Consider the following 19,924-nt stretch of genomic DNA (forward strand, 5'->3'; position numbering starts at 1 on the left):
CGCAAACGGGTACCCGTACCCGGCCGGGTACGGGTAGCCGGGTATCGGGTAGGGTACGGGTATTGGGTACCCGGTTGCGACCTCTGGCCAGAATACAACATTATTGTATTGCTCATTAATGCTTCCTCTATTGCAGGTAGACACCGTGATGGATTCTGAAAATAGATTTTCGCAATAAAATTTTAATTTTAGAGAATGTTTAAATTGAAGGAACTTAACTGACACATTTAAAGTGCATGGCGACAACGCACCATCATATAATTTCAAATGTGGGCTGCAAAATTATGTATTTTAACAGACTTAGGACCCCAGGTGATTGTTGCTTGCAATACTGTCCAAGGCATGTGTTTTTTACACAGTCGTGGAACTGCTGTACAAATTATCTGCCACCCTGGGCATTGGTGTGGAATCGTTGGAAACAACCTTGAGTGATCATTTGGGAATGAACAAGGTGTGTGCACATTGAGTCCCCAGAATCTTGATAGGCAACATCGAGGGAGTGTGAACATATTTCATTGCAATCTTGACTTGTTGGAAGGCAGGCTGGGACAGGTTGAAGATGTGATTTATTACTGGTGAGGGACCTGGATTTCCCATTGAGACCCCCGACCCCGAATCCAAGCAGCTGTTCATGCAGTGGAAATATTCTCTCAAATATGATGGTCAATGCTTAAAATATGCTGCTTAACATTCTGTTAAAATAGAGTAATGTTTAGTCCTGGTCAATCAACGGCTGGATGATGGCCTCCCATGCCATATTAGTCATGGGGACTGTTTGACCATACTTCACCATGCTGGTTGGTGACGTTGGCAACCCAGCGTCTTTATTTTTCGAGCTCAGATATCACTCGCCACTTAGCGGTGGATGGGACATTATTTCAGGTCGCTGGTTTCATGGTGCATTGCGCTAACCACGGCACCACATCGCCATCCATTAAGAAAATGGTTTACATATTCACGGTACTGTATACAGTCGTAAAGAATGGGCTCTGTAGCCGACACCATTTCTCATAATGCTGGGTCATAGAGATGAGAGCAGTACACGTATAATTGTTTACCCAAAATATTTTCTACAGGGGCTCTGTAGAGCCCCCTCGAGTGGAAGCCATTGCACCGGCAGTGGTGCGAGCAAGCAACTGCAGGGCCGCACCTTTACCTTCTGAAGTCTATAAATAGTTTACATTTATAGAGTCCAATTCAGTCGCAATTGGGATTGAAAGACCCCTTGTCTCAGCAAATTTGTTGAAGCTATCCTCTGACATTCCATTCACCTATGTATTTACGATTAAATCAGTGTCCACATGTCCTCAAGGCCTTGATCCATATTCTCTGACGTCATCTTGTATTTCCAACTGCTCCAGAAACATTGCTCTCTATCAAATCTCCGACTAATCTTAACATAATGCAGGAGTCATTCGCTATTGCTTTACTGCGTCATGACCTTCCCCTCGCTGTATATTTATGTATTTTGCTGTTTAACACTGAAAACCCATCTCCTACCCCCAGTGACATGATATGTATTCTGATCACAGGTTTTTCTCCTTTTTTCTGGCAACAAAACAGGTGTTCAGATGTTAAAACACCAAATTGAAACCTTTTACAAGGAATCATGTCTGCATTAACCACAATGCTTGTGGTCAGAATGCAAACAAAAAACATACTCTGATAATATATGCATTGTCCTTTAAATATGTATTCTGTTTGAGCTGCTCCTACTCGCACGTATTTTTGTGTGTGTACTGTCTTAATTCTAGATTTGAAGTTTTCGTGACTGCAATGATTCATACTCTTAGGTTTTTTCGGTAAAGTCACGTAAGTAAAAAAAAGAAATAAAATAATAATAAATGAAAATAAATCAATTAAATCACGACGTTTCGGAGACGGAGACTTGTGTTGCCTCCGAAACGTCGTGATTTAATTGATTTATTTTCATTTATTATTATTATATTTCTATTATTATTTTTATTTTTTACCTACGTGACTTTACTGAAAAAAACCTAGGAGTATGTGTACTGTCTTGCACATATTTGCATTGTATTCTGAGACCTTCCCACTTAAATATCCATTACTGTTACTTGGTTATCACATTTCTTCGTGGTTAAATGTTACGTAAAACTAAGCTATTATAAATTGGTGCAAATCGAGTCATGGAGTGGACGCCACACCTGCCACCACATTCACAACACCAGTTTCGTTTGGGGTCCTGCTCAAAGGTTTTTCTCGCACCGCAAACCAGAGCTACCAGTTAAACCAGAAGTTCGCAATTTTGCTCTACCCCTTACGCCACCACATTCTGGTACACGTGTCCGTACTTTTCAATTGGCGTCGGCTGCGCGCACGGTTCCGTGTAACTCTGTGCAAGAAGAGGCTTTAACACGAAGGTGAACATTTCTGACGAATACCAACATAAATCCCTGCCCCCAAAACTTCAACTGCCCAGCTGCAATTTTCGAGGGGTGTGTGTGTGTTTTTTTACGGCAAGCAAGGACTGAAATAGCAGATCGCATCATGATCTCGTGCAGTACAAGCAGACAATGCCTGGCACAAATGCAACAAAACAGGAACCCCCACCACCACCAGGGGTTAGACAGGTAATAATCGCTTGTGTCTGTGTACAGGAATGGCAGGCCAAAGCTGCACGCATGCAGACGTCAGCCAGCACCTGCCTACCTAATCCTCGGACGGATTTTCCACCTCAGTTGTGATTGCCAAGTGATGTTTTCACGCGAGCACAGTCTTTCAGGCGCGGACACAACACATTTTCACACGTTTCTATTCCCCTCTATATTTCACCAGAGGTGTATGAAATATTTACTTAAAAGAGTACACGAGTTATCTATCGTCCTCTGTAGCATGTGTGTATGTAATCGTGCAAGAGGCTACAAGTCCTAACCGATGTATTTTCAAAATGTAAATTACGAATTCTTCTTGAGGAGATCAAAGCAAACACAACATTGAGGATTTATTTTTGCCAGCCTAAAGCTCCAATTAAGGTGAAAGCTATGGTCCTTCCAGACCAATGTTTTACAGCAGTATTCGATTGAACAGGAAAGCTGTGGGTTGGTGCAGAGAAGGCATGATTGAGACGCAGTGCCTCAGTGTGACACCAATGTCATAAAATATATCACGTTAAACATAATAAGAGATGAGACAGTTCTAACTGACAGGGCACACATATGTAAATCATGTTGAGTTTTATCGTGGCATATTTTAGGGTCGTAATTTAAATGTAATGCCAATCCAAATGAAAATTGACAGGAAAAAATTACATTGCCACCACACAAACGCTGGCTAAATGCTTGCGATCAGTATTAGTGTGGCATTTTGTTTTAAAAAAATGCATCCGCAGATATTTTTGTACGAGAAAAAATTAAAGGCACTTGGGTTTTTGTGCTCATCACAAACCTGAAGGCGATGAGGATTTACTCAAACTATGCCATGCTTCCAATGCTGTAAACCCCCATAAACCCGTTGACACATTCCCTTGATGGACAAACACTTACACGTTCTCAGATTCCAAAACACGTAACAACACGTTAAAGACTCAGGGGTATGGCTCTGGACAAACAAAGTAAATGAATGTGAGTTTACTCTAAAAAAACTGTAGACCTTCCCGAGCAATGTTTTCCTGCACAAATGAAAAGGAAAACTACGGATGGCTTCAATGTCTCATCAACAGTGTGCACTGTTGCACGGATGTCATTGGGTTGTCGGGGTTTTTTTTAGACAGGACCTAAACACTGATGGAAAAACAAACAACACTGATGGTAAAAACAAAAGTGGTCCGTGTATATTTATCACGCCTCATGTCCATAAATGCAACGTTTAAAATAAATGATTTCAAAGTGATGAGAAGCAGCGATGAAATCAGCTCGCGTGCTGGTACCAGGTAAGGACTGTTTCATCGCAGGAATATTTGAATTTTCGCGTGGATTTTCCTCCGGGGTTCCTCCGTTTTTTCCCCCCTCCCTCCATATTCAGAAACATGCGTTCAGAGCATTTGTCTACCGCTACAAATTCCCACACGATAAGCCACTTTCGTTGAGCTGCTATCATTTGTGGCCCAGGTCACTTGTGGAACGAAAAAGAAACAGAGGGCTGTACAGCTCAGTTTTGGCACCAAGGGTGGCACAGTCGGGTTTTTTACCATCGGGTTTAATTGTATTTTTATATTAAACCCGATCATCTGAGATTGGAAGAAATCCGGTTTAATTGGTTCTAATTGCAGAACCTTACTTCGCCAACTTCTCAACTATGGGCTTCATCCATTCCAAGCTAAGGAACTCGCTGGCGCCCACGATTGTGGAGGAGAAGCTCGTGTTCATCACGACCAACCTTCCCGCCGCATTCTACGACTACCCCCAGTGCCCGACGGCCCCGAGTACGATAGCAGCACCGACGAGGAAGCAGCCTAAGCCTATCAGAGTTTCGTATTCATTAAACCAGGTTTTAATTCCCCGAAATCAGGTTGACTAATTGTATTAAAGAAAACACCCGATGCCTGCCGCTGGAAAAATCGGTTTATTTCCACCCATGGGTGGCACCGACATCTCCAACATTGACCCCCATCCCCCCCCCCCCCCCCACGAGACTGACCCCCCCTCCCTCCCCGCCCCCCTCCCTCCCTCCCCGCCCCCCTCCCTCCCCGCCCCCCCTCCCTCCCTCCCCGCCCCCCTCCCTCCCTCCCCGCCTGGCGCCCTCTCGTGGCCGCAGCTGCGCTCCGCGTCCCCCTCGAGCCGAGCTCCCATTCCTCCGCCGACAGAGACGCGGCGGGCCAGACGGCAAGGCGGGTAGACATCTTCCTCCTCATCATCATCTTCCTCGTTGTTGTTGGTCGACCGGGCGAGCACCCCGAACCAGCCGGGACACGACTGAGCTTCACAGACCGACCGAGCGACGGACTTGGACAAGACACGATTCAGTGATCGGGTTGAATCGCCGAGTCGACGGGTTAGTTCGCGATGTGATGCAGGTCACAGCCACAGCTACTTAGACCGCCGCCGTCAACATCAGCCACAGAAGGGGTCCTCTTGAGCCACGACAGCCCAGCGACCACCTCTGCGGGCAGCCGAGTCGGAGGTGCGGCCAGTCGGACCCACACAGCCAGACGTGGCCACATGGACAGCCACAGCCGGGTCCCCGTGCCACCTAAGACAGGCAGACGGGGAGACGGCGCTTTAGCCATCTGATTAAAGCCAGGTAGGTGAGCCAGATAGGTAGATGTACGAGATAGCGAACTAGCCAGAGAGTCAGACAGACGGTCAGGTAGTAACTCAGTCGTCAGGTTAGCCACGGGGTCGCCTTAGCCAGCCTTCAAGCCAGACAGTCAGTCACTCAGTAATCACCTTTAACACGAATTCACATGGGCAGCTAGCGTCTCAGCCACCGCGTTAGCCACGAAGTCAGCTCGCTGTGTAGTAATCTAGCCATCAACTCAGCCAGCCAGGCAGGCAGGTGACTGTGTCAAGCCCCCTCTGAACGACAGCTGCCTTGCCTGTCAAGGCATCTACGCGCCTGGAACTGCCTGAAGACATCAGTGGCAATGGCGAAGAGACCTCCGTGTTTTTAATGACGATGTGGACGGTGTGTGGCGAGTGCGTGTAAGAATAGTGAGTGAGTGAGTGGTGAGTGATTGGTGAGTGAGTGGTGAGTGAGTGAATGGTTGAGTGTGTCGCCGGGTCATGCTGCGCGGAGCTGGTGGTGACTGGAGCAACGTTGACATCTCCACACGCAGCGGTGAGTGAGGGCACAGGGGCATCATGCAGCCAACCTCCTCCAAGGCTGATCACAGAGACCTTGGGAGACACACACACACGCACAGACACGCAGAGAGACAGGCACAGACAACTACACACAGACGTAGTAGAGGACGAGAGATGTGGCCGGGTGACATGGAAGTATTGTGACATGTTAAGGTGGTTAAGGACGGTGACTACGGAGGGTGGGTGACATGGTTGGGGGTCACAGGTCAGGGTGGGTGCTGATGAAGGGTGGTATGACTGGGTGAACGACAATTGCAGGGTTTTCTTGTCATTAACACGGCATTGTGAACGACATGAATGGGTGACAAGCAGGGGTTGGTAACGAGAGGATGACAATAATGGGTAAATAACTCGATAGGGTGACCAAGCAGGTCAATAAGGCGTGGTGATAAGGGCGGGTGACAATGTAAGGTGATTTGGGCTGGGTGTCAAGGATTAGAAGAAGCAAGATAAAAGGGTGACAAGCCATGGTGACAAAGATTGGTAATGAGGGTGGGTGATAAGGCAAGGTTGAGTGACAACCTAGCCTTATGGGTGACACTGGGTGATGAGGGTTCGTGGGTGACATGGCAGTCAGGCTGACAAGTCGGCGAGGGTGAATTACAAGGTACAGTGACTTGGCAGCTTGACATGTTAGGGTAACTGACAATGATGGATAAAAAAAGATGGGGTGATATGGGTTATTGACAAGACAATGTGACATGGCTGAGTGACGAACAGGGTGAGATTGGCAAAGCAGATACGCACCAGGGGACTGTATTCTAAAGCACATAATCGCGGCCTCTGTGGGGTGTGTATGTAGAATGGAATGTGCATTATACATTTGAATGATTATTATAATTTTATGTTTTTGGCCACGTTTATGATTTCGTTTCATCACCAGTGAAAATTTATACTATTTGAACCTGAGCTTGTCCTTCCCCGAGGTCCATTCCGCGTTACACGAGTGCCATGTGTGTGTGTGTGCTCGAACCAGAGTTGGATTTCTTGCGACAATCATCATCATCGTCGTCGTCATCATCATCCTCCTGGTTGCTCTGCCTTCACGGCAGCTCCTTGGCTGCCATCTTCTCCATCCTTCTCGCTTTTTCTGCCCTGTTATTCGCCACCAAAACGACCCTTCTTCCTTCAACTCTTCCAACATCCCAATCCTTGGTCTTCCTCTCGTTCTCTTGCCTTCCTTGCATAATATCCTTCTTCAAAACCATCCACAGTGTCCAGTCCAGTTCGTCCCATGACTTTTATAACCATTGTTTTTATGATGCCATGGAAACTTCTTCAATGATCTTCCCTGACCAGCGAGCTAACTTTCTGCGCCACACTCATCGCCAAGTGGAAATTGGAATCTGAACTTTGCCTCATCCTCCCTTAGGTTGACTCAGCCTAAAGTGGGAGTACCTGATGTGACGTGATGTGACTACTTTGGCTGTGTTCCTGGTCACAATAACCAATGGAAATTGGTTTCTAAACCATCAGATGTGGCTGCTCTGGTTAAATTCCTGGCCAAAGTCACTACTGTTGTAAATTGCTGTCGCATGCTGATCCGAACCAGCCCTTAGTTGACTTAAAAAAAAAAATCAACAGATTAGTCAATAACATTGTGGTCTTAAAAAGCAAAAGTACTTAAAAGGCCGACGTTTTGAACAATGGCCCCTGACAGCACATAGGCCAGACAGAGTGGTTGGCTGAAACTAAATTAAGTACTATGAGGTGTGAAGACTTGGGTTCTATTTCTCGCTATGATGCAGAATAACAGTTGTAATAACTGAGCTTGTTCTGGACCTCAACTAGGTTGCCCCAGCCAAAAATAAGCACATTACTGCATCGGGTGCAGTGTGGTCACGAACATCAGCACAGGGGAGAGACAAAGGCAGTTGGGCATGCTCACTAAACGTGTTATCTATACGTACATATGTTGAATTTATTTCGCACCGTACGTAGCCAACCCTGCTAATCAGAGGTGCGGTAATGTATACTCTCCACCATCTGTATTAGTGTGTACACTGTGTTGACAATTGTTCTGTACATGTACAGGACACTATATTGTATGTGTACACAATGTACATTGTGAGCAGGGTTTTAACCCAATGGACACTACGCGTGAATAAGCAGGCCAAGTGCTGTGTACTGTGCAAGAGTGCACCCGGGATCTCGGGTCGTGTTACTCCAGTCCCACATTTTCGAGGCAGGTCTTCGCTCGTCTTTCTCTCTCTCTTTTCCTACAGGGCTGGTAGTGCTCCAGAGGCTTTGCTGCTCCCCATCACGTGGCCAAACCATTGCAATTTCCTCTTGACGATGGTGTTAAAGAGAGGAGGCTCCTGTATTCCACCTATAGAGTGTTAATAATCGTCTGCCACACCCGTTCATTTGATTTCTGTTTCGGATAAGAAATCCGCAGGATCTTACGGTAACATTTCATTGCAAATGCTTGCGGACGTTTCTCCGTCACGGCTCTTAAGAGTTCACGTTTCACAGCCGTGCATGACAATGGGAAACAGCTGAAGCGATGAAATTGCGTAAAAATGAATGTGTCCAGATACGCCGCTTATCACACTGATTTGGAACTAAGCCTGATGATGATGGTTGTAATCACCGGCGAAATGTCCTACTTGAAATAGTTAATGTCGTGTGTTTACTTTCCAACACACCGGTGTGCTGAACGAGTAACGAATTGTCATGTTTTGTTTCCGTGACAAACCTCACTAATTGGCTGTGTTGGTTGGTGGCGGGTATAACGACACATTTATATTTACGATCTAACCCAAAAACCTCGAATGGATAATATTGGTCGCAACAGCCGACGTGTTAAACTAAGCCGGCTTGTATTTCGAAACCACGTCGCCCTCACTTCTCAAACCAACTATTACTCTGTGAAGCTCACCAACAGTGAGGTTTGTTGTAGGAATTCACAAAGAATCAGAGCTTCTTCGCAGATCGGTTGGTTTGGGACGTGTAAGTGATGTGGTTGTGAATATCAAACAAATCTAGGAAGATCCTAACCAAATTCCCCAACGTTTTTCTTTCGGTATTTAGTGGTTTTTATTGTTTTTGGGGGTTTTTTCGGTTTTTTAGTGTTTTTTTAGGTTGTTTGTGTTTTTTTGGGGTTTTGGGGATTTTGGGTTTCTTTAAACGGTTTTGGGGGATTTTAGTTTTTTTGGGTTTGTTTTTCGTTTTTTGGGATAGTAGTAGATACTTAATGTCAACAGTCGTATGTTTGTACGACGTACACATTGCATTATTTGCACGCACATGGGGTTACGTGCCGTGTGTATACGCGGTGTGCATTCACGTCACAAGAGAGTGCACGTGGACCATCACACGCTCCCTCCCGTTGTTTATTTAATTGGCATATATTTCACTGTGACTATCTGCAGGGGAGGCCGAAGGTGTTTTGGGATTTAAAGATCTTGTTTGAGCACAGTGTGCTGTCCAGTGTGCTAATGAGCGAGAGTGTTTCTGTAGGTGCTGGAGAGTGGAGTGCGTGCGTGCGTGCGTTTGTTTGAGGCCCATGATTTATAACTGTGGGAGAGTGTGTCTAAGTGTGTGCTTATGGTACATTAGCAGAATAGTGTGTCTGAGTGTGGTCTGCGTGGGGAGTGGTAGTGTAGCGGTTAGTGCGCACTGCGTTACGAACCCGGTAACCCGAGTTCGATTCCCGCTCACGGCCAACACCAGTAACAATTATCTGAACGAGTCCTGGGCCTCGCTGAGGTCGTCTCTGCCTCAATGGGTACCCGATGCGATGTGTAAACATCGCCACTTTGGAGACAAAGACGGTCCGGCGTGGTTCTTGCCATCTACCCCCTCGTTTGCAGTGCCGGCCTTCATTGGTGCTCACTAACAGCACTTGCCCCAACAGTCTGTCATTGTGTGTCTGAGTATGCCAGGCATGCTTTTGTGATTGAGTCATAGCATGTGTATTCAGGGAGTGTTCCCATGTTTTTATTTCATTCAAATTATCATAAAATCGGGCCTAGATGTGAAATTTCGGATGATCAATTTTTTTTATGATTTCAATTGATAAAAATAAACGTGACATCGCTTAACATGATGTCACTTCCGTGCTTTTCCTGCTAATAGTGCAGTCATATGACGTAGTTTTTACATTGTGATAACTTTTTATTTAATTATTAAAACGTTAAATTATATACAGTACATGAATATTACTATTTTCCTAATGGAACTTTCTATTCAAAATTTAAATCACTGATACATTTCAATTATGAAAGTGATTACATTTAGTGTATTAACAATAAGAGTTCTTAAAATTTAAATTAAACCCAAATTTGGGCCTGAAAACCAAAGATCTGAAATAAAAAGAATGTCATTAAAAACTCATCCCTCGTGTGTATATGTGGGGACAGTGGTGCAGCAACATTAGTTTGATTCCCACCATAAGATCAGTGGCAAGTGATATCCTAATTGGTTCTGGGCCATCCTGTAGGTCAACTCAGCTTTGAACACAAGGAGTTGGTGCAGTATGTAATAAACATGAGCAGTGGGGAGACAGCACTTCCGAGTTTACCGTGCTGGCCTTAATAGGCCCTCACTAACAGCACTTATCGCAATGGTCTATGTAGGCCATCCAAGGGAGTGTATATCTATGGCATTGTGTGTGTCAGGTTGTGTGTATGTGTTTGGTAAACTCTGCCGTGTGTATGTATGATTTACGTCTAGGGAGAGTGGGTGAACATTTGAGAGAGTTTGTCTCGTGTATATGAGTCTGATTTTCCAGTATAGCATGGTGACTGAGCATGCATACATGCATAAGAGAGTGCGAAAATACGTGTGAGATTTCGTATACATATAGTATTTGCCATGAAGCTGCATCTCAGCTCAATTATTCATGGTAGAGTTCTGGTGGTTTCATCAAGTAAAAGCCAGGTTCGTACCTCAAACCCAGACCTTTGTTTTTGTCCTTTGCCATTAACTTCTTCATGACCTCTTGCCACCACAAACCAGTCCCCCTTTCCAAATTTCCCCGTCTCATACCACATTCGATTTCTTTCATTTTACTCTTTCTCCTCCTCCTCTCCAAAAGCCTGCTTTCCATTGTTGCTTCCATTGTTGCTTTCCATTGGTAACTTTTCCCATTGTTAATTTACATCCGTTATCTCCATTTGAGACTTTTCTTTCATGGGTCCAACCCACAGCTCTGGTGACGTTTCGCTTTGCACACACCAAATACTGCGGTGGCATTTCGTGTGCCCCATAAAGTACAACCATGCACAAGTTATGTTTTTTGTAAGCCAGCGTTTGTAAGCCAGTGTGCGCACTTCCAATGTGTCCCCATTGATGTTGTTGCCATTTTGTTCGGAACACTTCTTCTGTCAATTTGATTAACGGCTTTAATAGGAATGAGGAAGGCTTAGCCTTTTGGTTCCCATGGCTTGCTGGCTGGTCCACATGGTAACACCGGTAACATTAGTAATTGCACCAGGCCCTGCATGATTGCTTTTTCCACCCTGTTATTTGGGGCCGGGGCTGTGTCCACAAGACAACATTGTCTTTAAAGTTTAACTTTGATACCACTTAAGTAAACAATGTATTTGGTTACACTGGCAGGAGCACAATTAACAACAAAACTTTACACGTTTGTAAATAACACCACGGTGGCCTTAAAAGTAAAACAAAATCTAATTACGTGACATTTGTGGTATTGGCCTTTCTTTATAGCACGTAAAATATTTAAATTATATTTATGCCATTCAAAACATTTTTATTGACGAATTTGTTGAGTTTTTTTACCTAAATACAACGCAATTTTATTGTCGCCAACACGGTACATCCAAGCTGGTGTTTATATAACATATCTGGAATGGACTTATATTATTCCGTAACACTGTTGCATGCATTGATGCATTGGTGGATTTAAAAAAAATATATAACCACATCATGTTTTGTGACACTCTATACTGCCCTACTATGCTATTATAAAGCAACTTAATGTGTCTTTTAATGGTCATGTGTGATAATTAAAATTAGTATAATCATTTGCATTTGTTGACAGGGTCAGTGCTGGAAAATCCACATTCCTTTGTCTCAAAAGAGTATGTTTGGTCGTCACTGTTGACTTCCCAGACGGTTGACAGTATCAGGACACACCACACACACACACACGCTATTCATGTGTACACAGCAAATAGGTCCCCATTGTGTGTGGTTAAATTTGTTAGGAACCTGAGATCGGGGGTCCCTTTTTGAAGCACTTCAAACACCTTATTTGCTTAACGTTTCATAATCGCCAACGCGGCAATTTCACTTGCTTTCGTTTATTTAAAGCGCCGAGTAAATGCAGTATTGGCAAACGTGTAAATATTACCCTTTTTCAAAGTACAGATGGGGATAATGTTTTTTTTTTGTTTCAGAATAATTCGTATCTCGATAAAGCGGTTTCATGGGCTGGCTGCGTTTTAGCGCCCACATTTCACTCCACTCCAACCTAACCACCTCTGCTGTGGAAGACCGCTCTTGTGTCCCAAACACTGATGTAGTGCCACGTGCTGAAGAGAGGACTTTGTGTGCCGTACTCTCATCCGGCTGATACAAGGCTCCGGAGAAAAGTAACAATCGCGAATAAATTACGTTGATACGTTTGTCATTTGCCCAGCTCAAGCCTAATCAAGAACGTGGTCATTTGTTTAGCAAATTAGGCACACAAAGACGTTGTCTTTACTTCATAACAATTAGTATAATTTACAATTCTTCGTCAAACCAACACTGGACGAAGATCTCCCCATTCCAAGTTGGTCACCATGGTTGTCTGCGCTTGTACCACGCTGGTCGGTGCGGCCTGGTGAAGTGGGGGACCCAGGACCAGTTCCGATATCACTCACAGTGACATCGCTCACTGTGACACCCCTTACTGTAATAACACATTCCTCCTGCGGAGGGAGCTGGTAGGAACGTTGGGTTGCTCGGTCAATGGCCAGGGTCAACGGCGGCGTGGTGTATTCGCAAATATGCCCGACTGTGAGAGCGGGCACAAGCCGGCGTGAGTAGGTTAAACGTTGAGTTTTATAAAGGCACCACGGGGTGACCAGCCCCTCCCCACCCAACCCCACCCCTCCCACCCCCCACCCAGCCCCACCCTCCCCACCCAGCCCCTCCCCACCCAGCCCAACCCCTCCCATTTTTTGATGCACGACGGACGGACACAGTAATCCCTTGTGAGCTGGTGGAACCAGGTGGTTCCTACCAGTATCACTGTGACACTGCTCACTGTGATATCACAGTGACACTGCTCACTGTGACATAGCTGACAGTGACATCACAGTGACGTCGCTCACAATGACGCCGCTCACTGTGACATCGGTACGGCTTTGATATCGATTCGGATATCACGCACGACTGATGTTAGCTGCGGATGGGAATCAAACTCGTGTGGCCATGTTCTTAGTGTTGTATGCAAACCACTGCCTTGTTTGGGATTATTTTAAGCTTGTTTACATGAATGTAATATAGCATATTTAGAGATGCAGTAGGAATATAAAAAACTATAGTAATCACATTAATCTATTTTTGTTGGTCAAATTAGTGTGTGGAACACGCTCCCTTTAAAATAGAGGTTTTTAAGCATTCATACATTGTATATTTTGGCATTAATTTGATAACATGTGGTGTAAATTGTGTTCTGGAGATTAAGCTCATAAAGCCAAATACAGATTTCCTCGAGTTAATTTCAAATGCCTGAGATTTACATTTCAAACCGAGTAATGCGGACATCACGGAATAATACGCCTGTGTTAAACGGAACTGTGGAGTTGTGATTAATTTGATGTTTGCTGATACTGGCAGTTCTGCACGGGCTAAATGTAAAAAAAAAAAAAATTCCTTTTTTTTACATGTTACTACGTTGGCAGTGATGCACAAGTGCAAAAAAATTACAAATACTCAACACATACGTCAAAAACCACTGCCCTAAAAGTGAAAAAGTACACATAATAGGCGACATTTTGGAAAATGGTACTTCTTTTAGCAAAGTGCAATTAAGATATTTAGTAAACATAGCAGAATGAATAAGAAAGTACACAATGTACACATTCAGAAACAATATATTGCATCAGATGATTGAGACAACTTAGGTAAACACTTTAGGATATTCAAATAACCATTTTCCAGCAATCGGCCTTCTTTTAGCCTCGGACCGTTACATGAAACGTCGCGTATTACAAAAAAAATCCCCATTTATTCACGAATATGTTGAGTTTTTTTGTTGCTGTACAGGCGAGAGCATTTTTTTTTGGATGAAGGTATTGAAACTCTTACAAAAGTGTGGATTTTTCCATTGCATATGGTTCAACCATTTGCCCGTTCACCACAGCCACCATTGATTTAATCTTTAAGAAACACGGCGGAATGAAAAAGACCCCACGTTTTACAAATACGTCGTTGTAATTGAGTCGTGCATCTGATCATAAGGCTAAGTTTTTGCATGCAGTACTGTAATTATGCTCTGCACTATTTATAAAGCTCATATTTTGCTGAATTTAATGAGGTACAACTTGAATCGCATTGTATTTCAGACACAAACGTTCGTCCACGTTCTATAATGTATTTCATATTTAACAACCAGCAACATTTGCAGCGTGTTTTGATATTGCTGGTAACTTGTTCAAATTTAGCAGACTATACGAGACCAAATGACGCTACCTCACAGTGTCACTGCCAATCATGCCACGGTGTAATTCCTACAAGTTATAAAGTACCATTCTTCTATCCTCATTGGGATATTTACTACACAGCACCTCCTGAATTCACCATTGTAAATGTGTTTACCGCAGAATCATCTCCCGGTAAATCCCTGTTCACTACTATCTTCGATACCCTTGTAACGATGCATGTAATCGCCCGTAAGCACTCATCCTATATTCACGATCAATCAAGCCCCTCCATTTGTAACTAGGTCAGAGTTCCATTATTCTTCTTTGGTATGGCCGATGTAGATGCAGAGCAACGACTACAATTTCACATTCAGGTGGTCGGGCCAGACAACCGCATCAGGAGCAGCGGAGTGTATCGCTGTGATGTCTCCTTCGTATTTGTGGATCGGGAATTGCGTTGTTCTATGTTGTACAGTCTATTCTGGACGACCACAGTCGCATACTGGAAAGTTTTACATTTTCCATGTGTGTGTCACGTATCCGCATCTTGCCATGGTTTGTGCAGCGGATGGGGTTTAGGGAGGACCATGAGCTTTGTAGAAGATCAAACCCAGGGATATCGTTCCATTGAGAGAGAGACAGTGTAGGCAAGGGTCGACTATTAATAAATCGTCATCTTCGGTCGTAATCCATCCACTGCTGGATGAAGGCGTCAACATCCCTTACAGCCATGTGATGCAACAATATACCTCCTGCCTGCACACAGGCGGATTTCGTCATTCCATCACCACGTTTGACGACCTGTCGGACACATTCCAGGAGAAATATCCTAAAAGTATATGAGTTGTCACCGTAGCGCACGTTAAAAATCAACAAGGCGGTGAAGGTTAACTTATTTTCCATTTGGGCAGAGCAGTGGTGCAATGGTAAGCGCACAGTGCTATGAACCTGGCTGACTTTAATTCGATTCTTGGCCATGGCTAACAGCAGTGCTAAGGGATAATCTGAAGTGGCCCTGGGCTTTCCTTCTGACTTCACCAGCCCAAATTGACCGGCAGGGTGACATGATATTTTATAATCTACTCTCTGACAACTGTCACAATCGTTTTAGAGCCTACACAGACTCCTCTGCTATATATACTGCGCCATGGATAAAAAAATACTATATTTTGCAGCGGTGAGCGCACTGCGCAGTGAACCCGGCATGACTGGCGTTGGTAGGGAGTGATATCTGAACCGGTCCTGGGGCCCCTTCCACACCAACTTCACCGACCCATATTAACCAGTTTGGTGAAGTATGGTCAATAAACATCGATGGGCCGACATTACATGAGGATTAAAGCCTTCATCCGGCAGTGGATTGACAAATGACTCGGTATTATTCCTCCCAATTGTATAATCACATTAACCATGTAAAGGTATTACACGTGTGAACTTTCACGTGGTAATACACAAGAGTTGGTCATTCTTCCCATGACCCCGCGCGTCACTGTGTTCCCCATAACAACCCTCCCCCTGTGTGTGTGCGCGTTCGCCCAAATCGCCTGGTGTCGTGTAAAGAGCCTGAAGGTACGGCTGTATTTAGAATACGCTGCAGTGTTTTTTCCTCTCTAAATCCAGATTCCTCCGCCAATCTGCTGAATTAAACGTGCAAACGTTCGACCAACATTGACCGATGTTGGCCCAACGCGAGGCCAACGTTGGCCCAACATTGGTTGACTGTTGGCCCAATGTTGACCCAACGTCGCATGTTTATTGGGATATGTGCTTAATGCAATGGCAGTAAAACAACGCTTATCCACGTGGAGATTTGACCATTCTTTATTACATGGGAGCATGTAAGTGCAGTACAACCATTGCTTTTGCTACACTGTCCCGTCACATGGAATTATTCTTTTTGACAAGCTCGAGAACAAGAAACTTGAGTTAAACCACTTCATTTGAGACCTTAAAATTAATTTAATGAACACAGTGTGACCAGAGATCAATGTTCTTAGATACACTATTATCATGATTTTGCGTTTCTTACAACCATTGCTTTTGCTACCGTGCCCTTTGCTGCCCACCATTTTGCCCGCTAATAAGCCCATTTACAACCTGCGTCTGTGTGTGGTGGTCAACCGGGGAGCGGGAGTGTAGCGGTTAGCGTGCTGCTCTACGAACCTGGCGTCCTGAGTTCGATTCCTGCTCATGGCCAACACCAGTGACAGTTATCTGAATCTCTCTGGGCCTCCCCTAGGTCGACTCTGCTTCAAATGAGTACCTAATGTAGTGTGTAAACATCGCTACCAGGGAGACAAAGGAAGTGAGCCGTAGTGCTGGCCCCCCACCCCCTCGTTTGCCATTCCGGCCGTCATAGGTGCTTGCTAACAGCACTTGGCCCAACAGTATGTTCAGGTTATACGGGGGATCTTTGTATTTGGCGGTCACCCAACCGAGTGCAATCCAGGTTTGACTCAGCTTCGCTTATTCTTGTTGTTTTTCAGCGTGGGCTGCCGGTCTGGCCAAGCGTTTGGGATGGGGTTTGGGCTGCTGCTGCAGGGCTCAGGGCTGCGCAGGACCCTCCGGGGCTGCCTCTGCTGCTGCTGGCTTCTGCTGGCGTTGCTGGTGCCGTACGCGAGCGGGGGTGACTGCCGGGGGAAGAGACTCGTTCTTAACGGCACTCACGGGGAGGTCACGGACGGACCGGGCAACTACTCTGCCAACGGCAACTGCGAGTGGCTCATCACAGGTGAAAGGGATAAATAATTCACACACCTTCGCATTGTTCCACCGCAGTGTGCCGAAGTCCGACACAAGACTAATGTACATATGCAGCCCATTAGCCAATCCACTGCTGGATGGCTGGCCTCACTACCTCATGCAGGTCGTGGAGGCGAGTGAGTGATTGTGAATGCGGGGAGCGTAGACGTCGGAGTTTAGTGAGGACAGCACAATAATGGACGACCTGCAACAGGCCTGAGGAAGCCTTCATCCACCAGTGGATTGACAAAAGGCAGCGATGATTATATTTCTGCACATTTTTTGTTACATTATCCCCACATCAAGCAGGTGTAAATTATTGTTATTTAGACAGAGACAATGTTGGATTACATTTTTAAAATCAAATTGTTTGACTGCATCAACTGGCGATGCAATCACGTGCCTGTAAATTATATGTTGACTCACGAGCATCTCCACACTGCCAATGATAACAGCAGCAAGAGCTGTTGTAGCAGGAGCCATGTTGCTAGCACTGCACTACAGCGTGCACTACAGCCGTTACTGCAGTGAGTCTGTAGGTTAGGTTGTGCAAGCCCAAGCGCATTGCCGTGCCCCGCGGGACAGCTGCTGTAAGTGTTTTCTGGCGTTGAAACGTGCCAAAGATTCTCATACACGGGGGGGGGGGGGTGTTATCATGGTGAAAACCTACGCTTGGAAGTGTGATCTTCTCCAAGGAAACCCCGGGTCGAATTGTAACAACGTGTTTTCAATGTACGCACACTAAATTGGTCAGATTCTCATCACTTTAAGGTACCAACCAGTCCACGCGGGGAATTACGGGGAGCTTTTCCAATAAATGTAAGTGATTTTACAGCAATATCAAGTGAGATGTACCTTAGAGATGCTGCATAAATGGCATTGGCCAGCTGCCATGAACGTACATGTGCTGCATATTTAACATTGAGGTTGAAAACCTCGATGCATTCATTAGCGTTGCCCGTCTGTCCATAACGGGGGTGGGCGGGGGGGGCGGAAAGCAGGGGGGTGGGGTGGGGGGGCGGGGGTAGTGGGGGGTGGGGGGTGGCGGAGGGGGCACTGTAACTCTCATGAAGATGTTTCAGGGTGAACCGGCCTATGGTATTCAGTTATGTTGCTGTCAGGAACTTAACCAATTGAAAACCAGACAAATTGATCAAAGGGTTTTCCATAAATTGGAAACCCAGTCCATGCTGCTAATCAAATTATTCCCGAAGACGGGACGCTTGTTCGAAGGCATTAGTTCGGTTAAAATAACGCCCGCGTCTTTTCTTCGTGCGACAAGGCATATTTACTTGTTTAACTGAGTGTTCAATCGCTTCACGTTGAATGTCGCTTCCTAGCTCCGAGCCAAGGTGATCACATTGTCCTCAAGCTGAGGGCGATCGAGACGGAGTGCTCCTATGACTTCCTCTTTATCTACGACGGCGACTCGTACAACAGCCCTCTCATCGCGAGTCTGAGCGGAAACACTCTCCCAGACGTGATCGTGGCTCAATCGGGAAAGGTGAGCTTCCACACACACATCGGTACAAATGTCGGTGTCGTTGAGATACAGTCCATTCTGCTAGAATGCATAGTATTCATCACGCAAATTGGATATAACGCTATGAATGTATTAGGGAACACATTTTTTATAATGCGAATTGGATAGAACGCCATTGAGTGAATGGAACTACGTCACGCGAGTAGGAATAAGCGGTCGTACAGCCGGCTCAGCGTAGCATCACGCAAGGCTTTGGGATGCTGCAGGATGCTTCTAGATGTTACCCACGTGCCTTTGTCTTTATTCAGCCTGTGTACGCACCTCACGTGTTATCGTGGACTCTGCTTTACCATATATTATACATTATTTATTATAACGTGATGTTTCCATAACGCGGTGTTCTAAAGGTTCGCAAGTCCCGCATTTGAGGAGAACAGACTGTATTGGATGACTAGAGCATGTAGAAGTATTCCCCAAAGAGGCCACATGAACAAACCAAATTTGTCTCTCTGACAGTCGATTTTGTTAGGCTTCCAGCGTATTGACTTAATTAACTGCTTAATTGAAAGGCAGTGAAATCTCACCGCTTTTACTCTCATTTGAACGGATCAGGTTTTTCAGGATAAGTTCACGCTTCGCTAATTACCGCATCCCAAACGGCAGCTCGTCGTTTGTCACATTCCCTCTAAGCTTGCATTTTAGCACACGCTTTATCATTAGAACACGCTGTAATATTCTTACCGTGGCCGTAAAACACTGGCAGCTGCAATAAAAGTCTGTTCAATTATTAATCCGCCGCAAACTGCGCCCGTGCCATGGCGGGCGGGCGGTCTGTAGATGCTGATCCACCTCTTCAGCGATACGAATTACAACCTGGAGGGATTCCTGGGCACGTACTCCATCTCACGGTGCCCGGCCAATTGCTCCGGGCACGGCGACTGCACGGGCAGCGGCAGCTGTGCCTGCTCGCCAGAGTGGGTCGGCGAGTCCTGCCAAAGCCTGCGCTGCGACGTTGCCACGTCCGGCAGTGGCACGTGCTCTGGCCAGGGGACCTGCTTGTCGGTACGGACGACCGCTTCTCTGTTTCTCGCGCTGTCGCCCCCAGCGCTCAGACGAACCCGAATGTGTCGTTCTCTTATGTCCTCTTATTGCGCCTGCTGCCTTTGCTCCACTCGAAGAGTCGTAAATGTTTTTTTTTACTGCCGTGAAGCACTTCAGTTGCCGACTGGTGATTTAATGGCATAATGAGCAAATGTTTATTCATGCTGTTCGGGTGGTGGGGGGGAAGAGTGTGCTCAAAGGGAAAGCCAAGCTCAGGATAAAAAAAAAACACA

At 45.5% G+C, this 19,924-nt stretch overlaps 1 protein-coding gene across 1 annotated transcript in view; it reads left to right on the plus strand.

Moving 5' to 3' along the window:
* The first annotated feature begins 4,745 nt into the window (after window positions 1-4,745).
* The window catches only part of MEGF8 (multiple EGF like domains 8), a 65,149-nt gene continuing 49,970 nt past the window's right edge, over window positions 4,746-19,924 (plus strand). The window contains exons 1-4 of the mRNA XM_061560611.1: window positions 4,746-5,736; window positions 16,852-17,096; window positions 18,448-18,611; window positions 19,428-19,652. Coding sequence (XP_061416595.1) covers window positions 16,883-17,096; window positions 18,448-18,611; window positions 19,428-19,652 — 603 coding nt within the window. The 5' untranslated portion in view covers window positions 4,746-5,736; window positions 16,852-16,882. The remainder of the gene's footprint in view (window positions 5,737-16,851; window positions 17,097-18,447; window positions 18,612-19,427; window positions 19,653-19,924) is intronic.

The sequence above is a fragment of the Lethenteron reissneri genome, chromosome 26 (genome assembly GCF_015708825.2).
Source record: "Lethenteron reissneri isolate LAM-NWPU_2019-01 chromosome 26, ASM1570882v1, whole genome shotgun sequence".
In the NCBI taxonomy this organism is placed as follows: Eukaryota; Metazoa; Chordata; class Hyperoartia; order Petromyzontiformes; family Petromyzontidae; genus Lethenteron; species Lethenteron reissneri.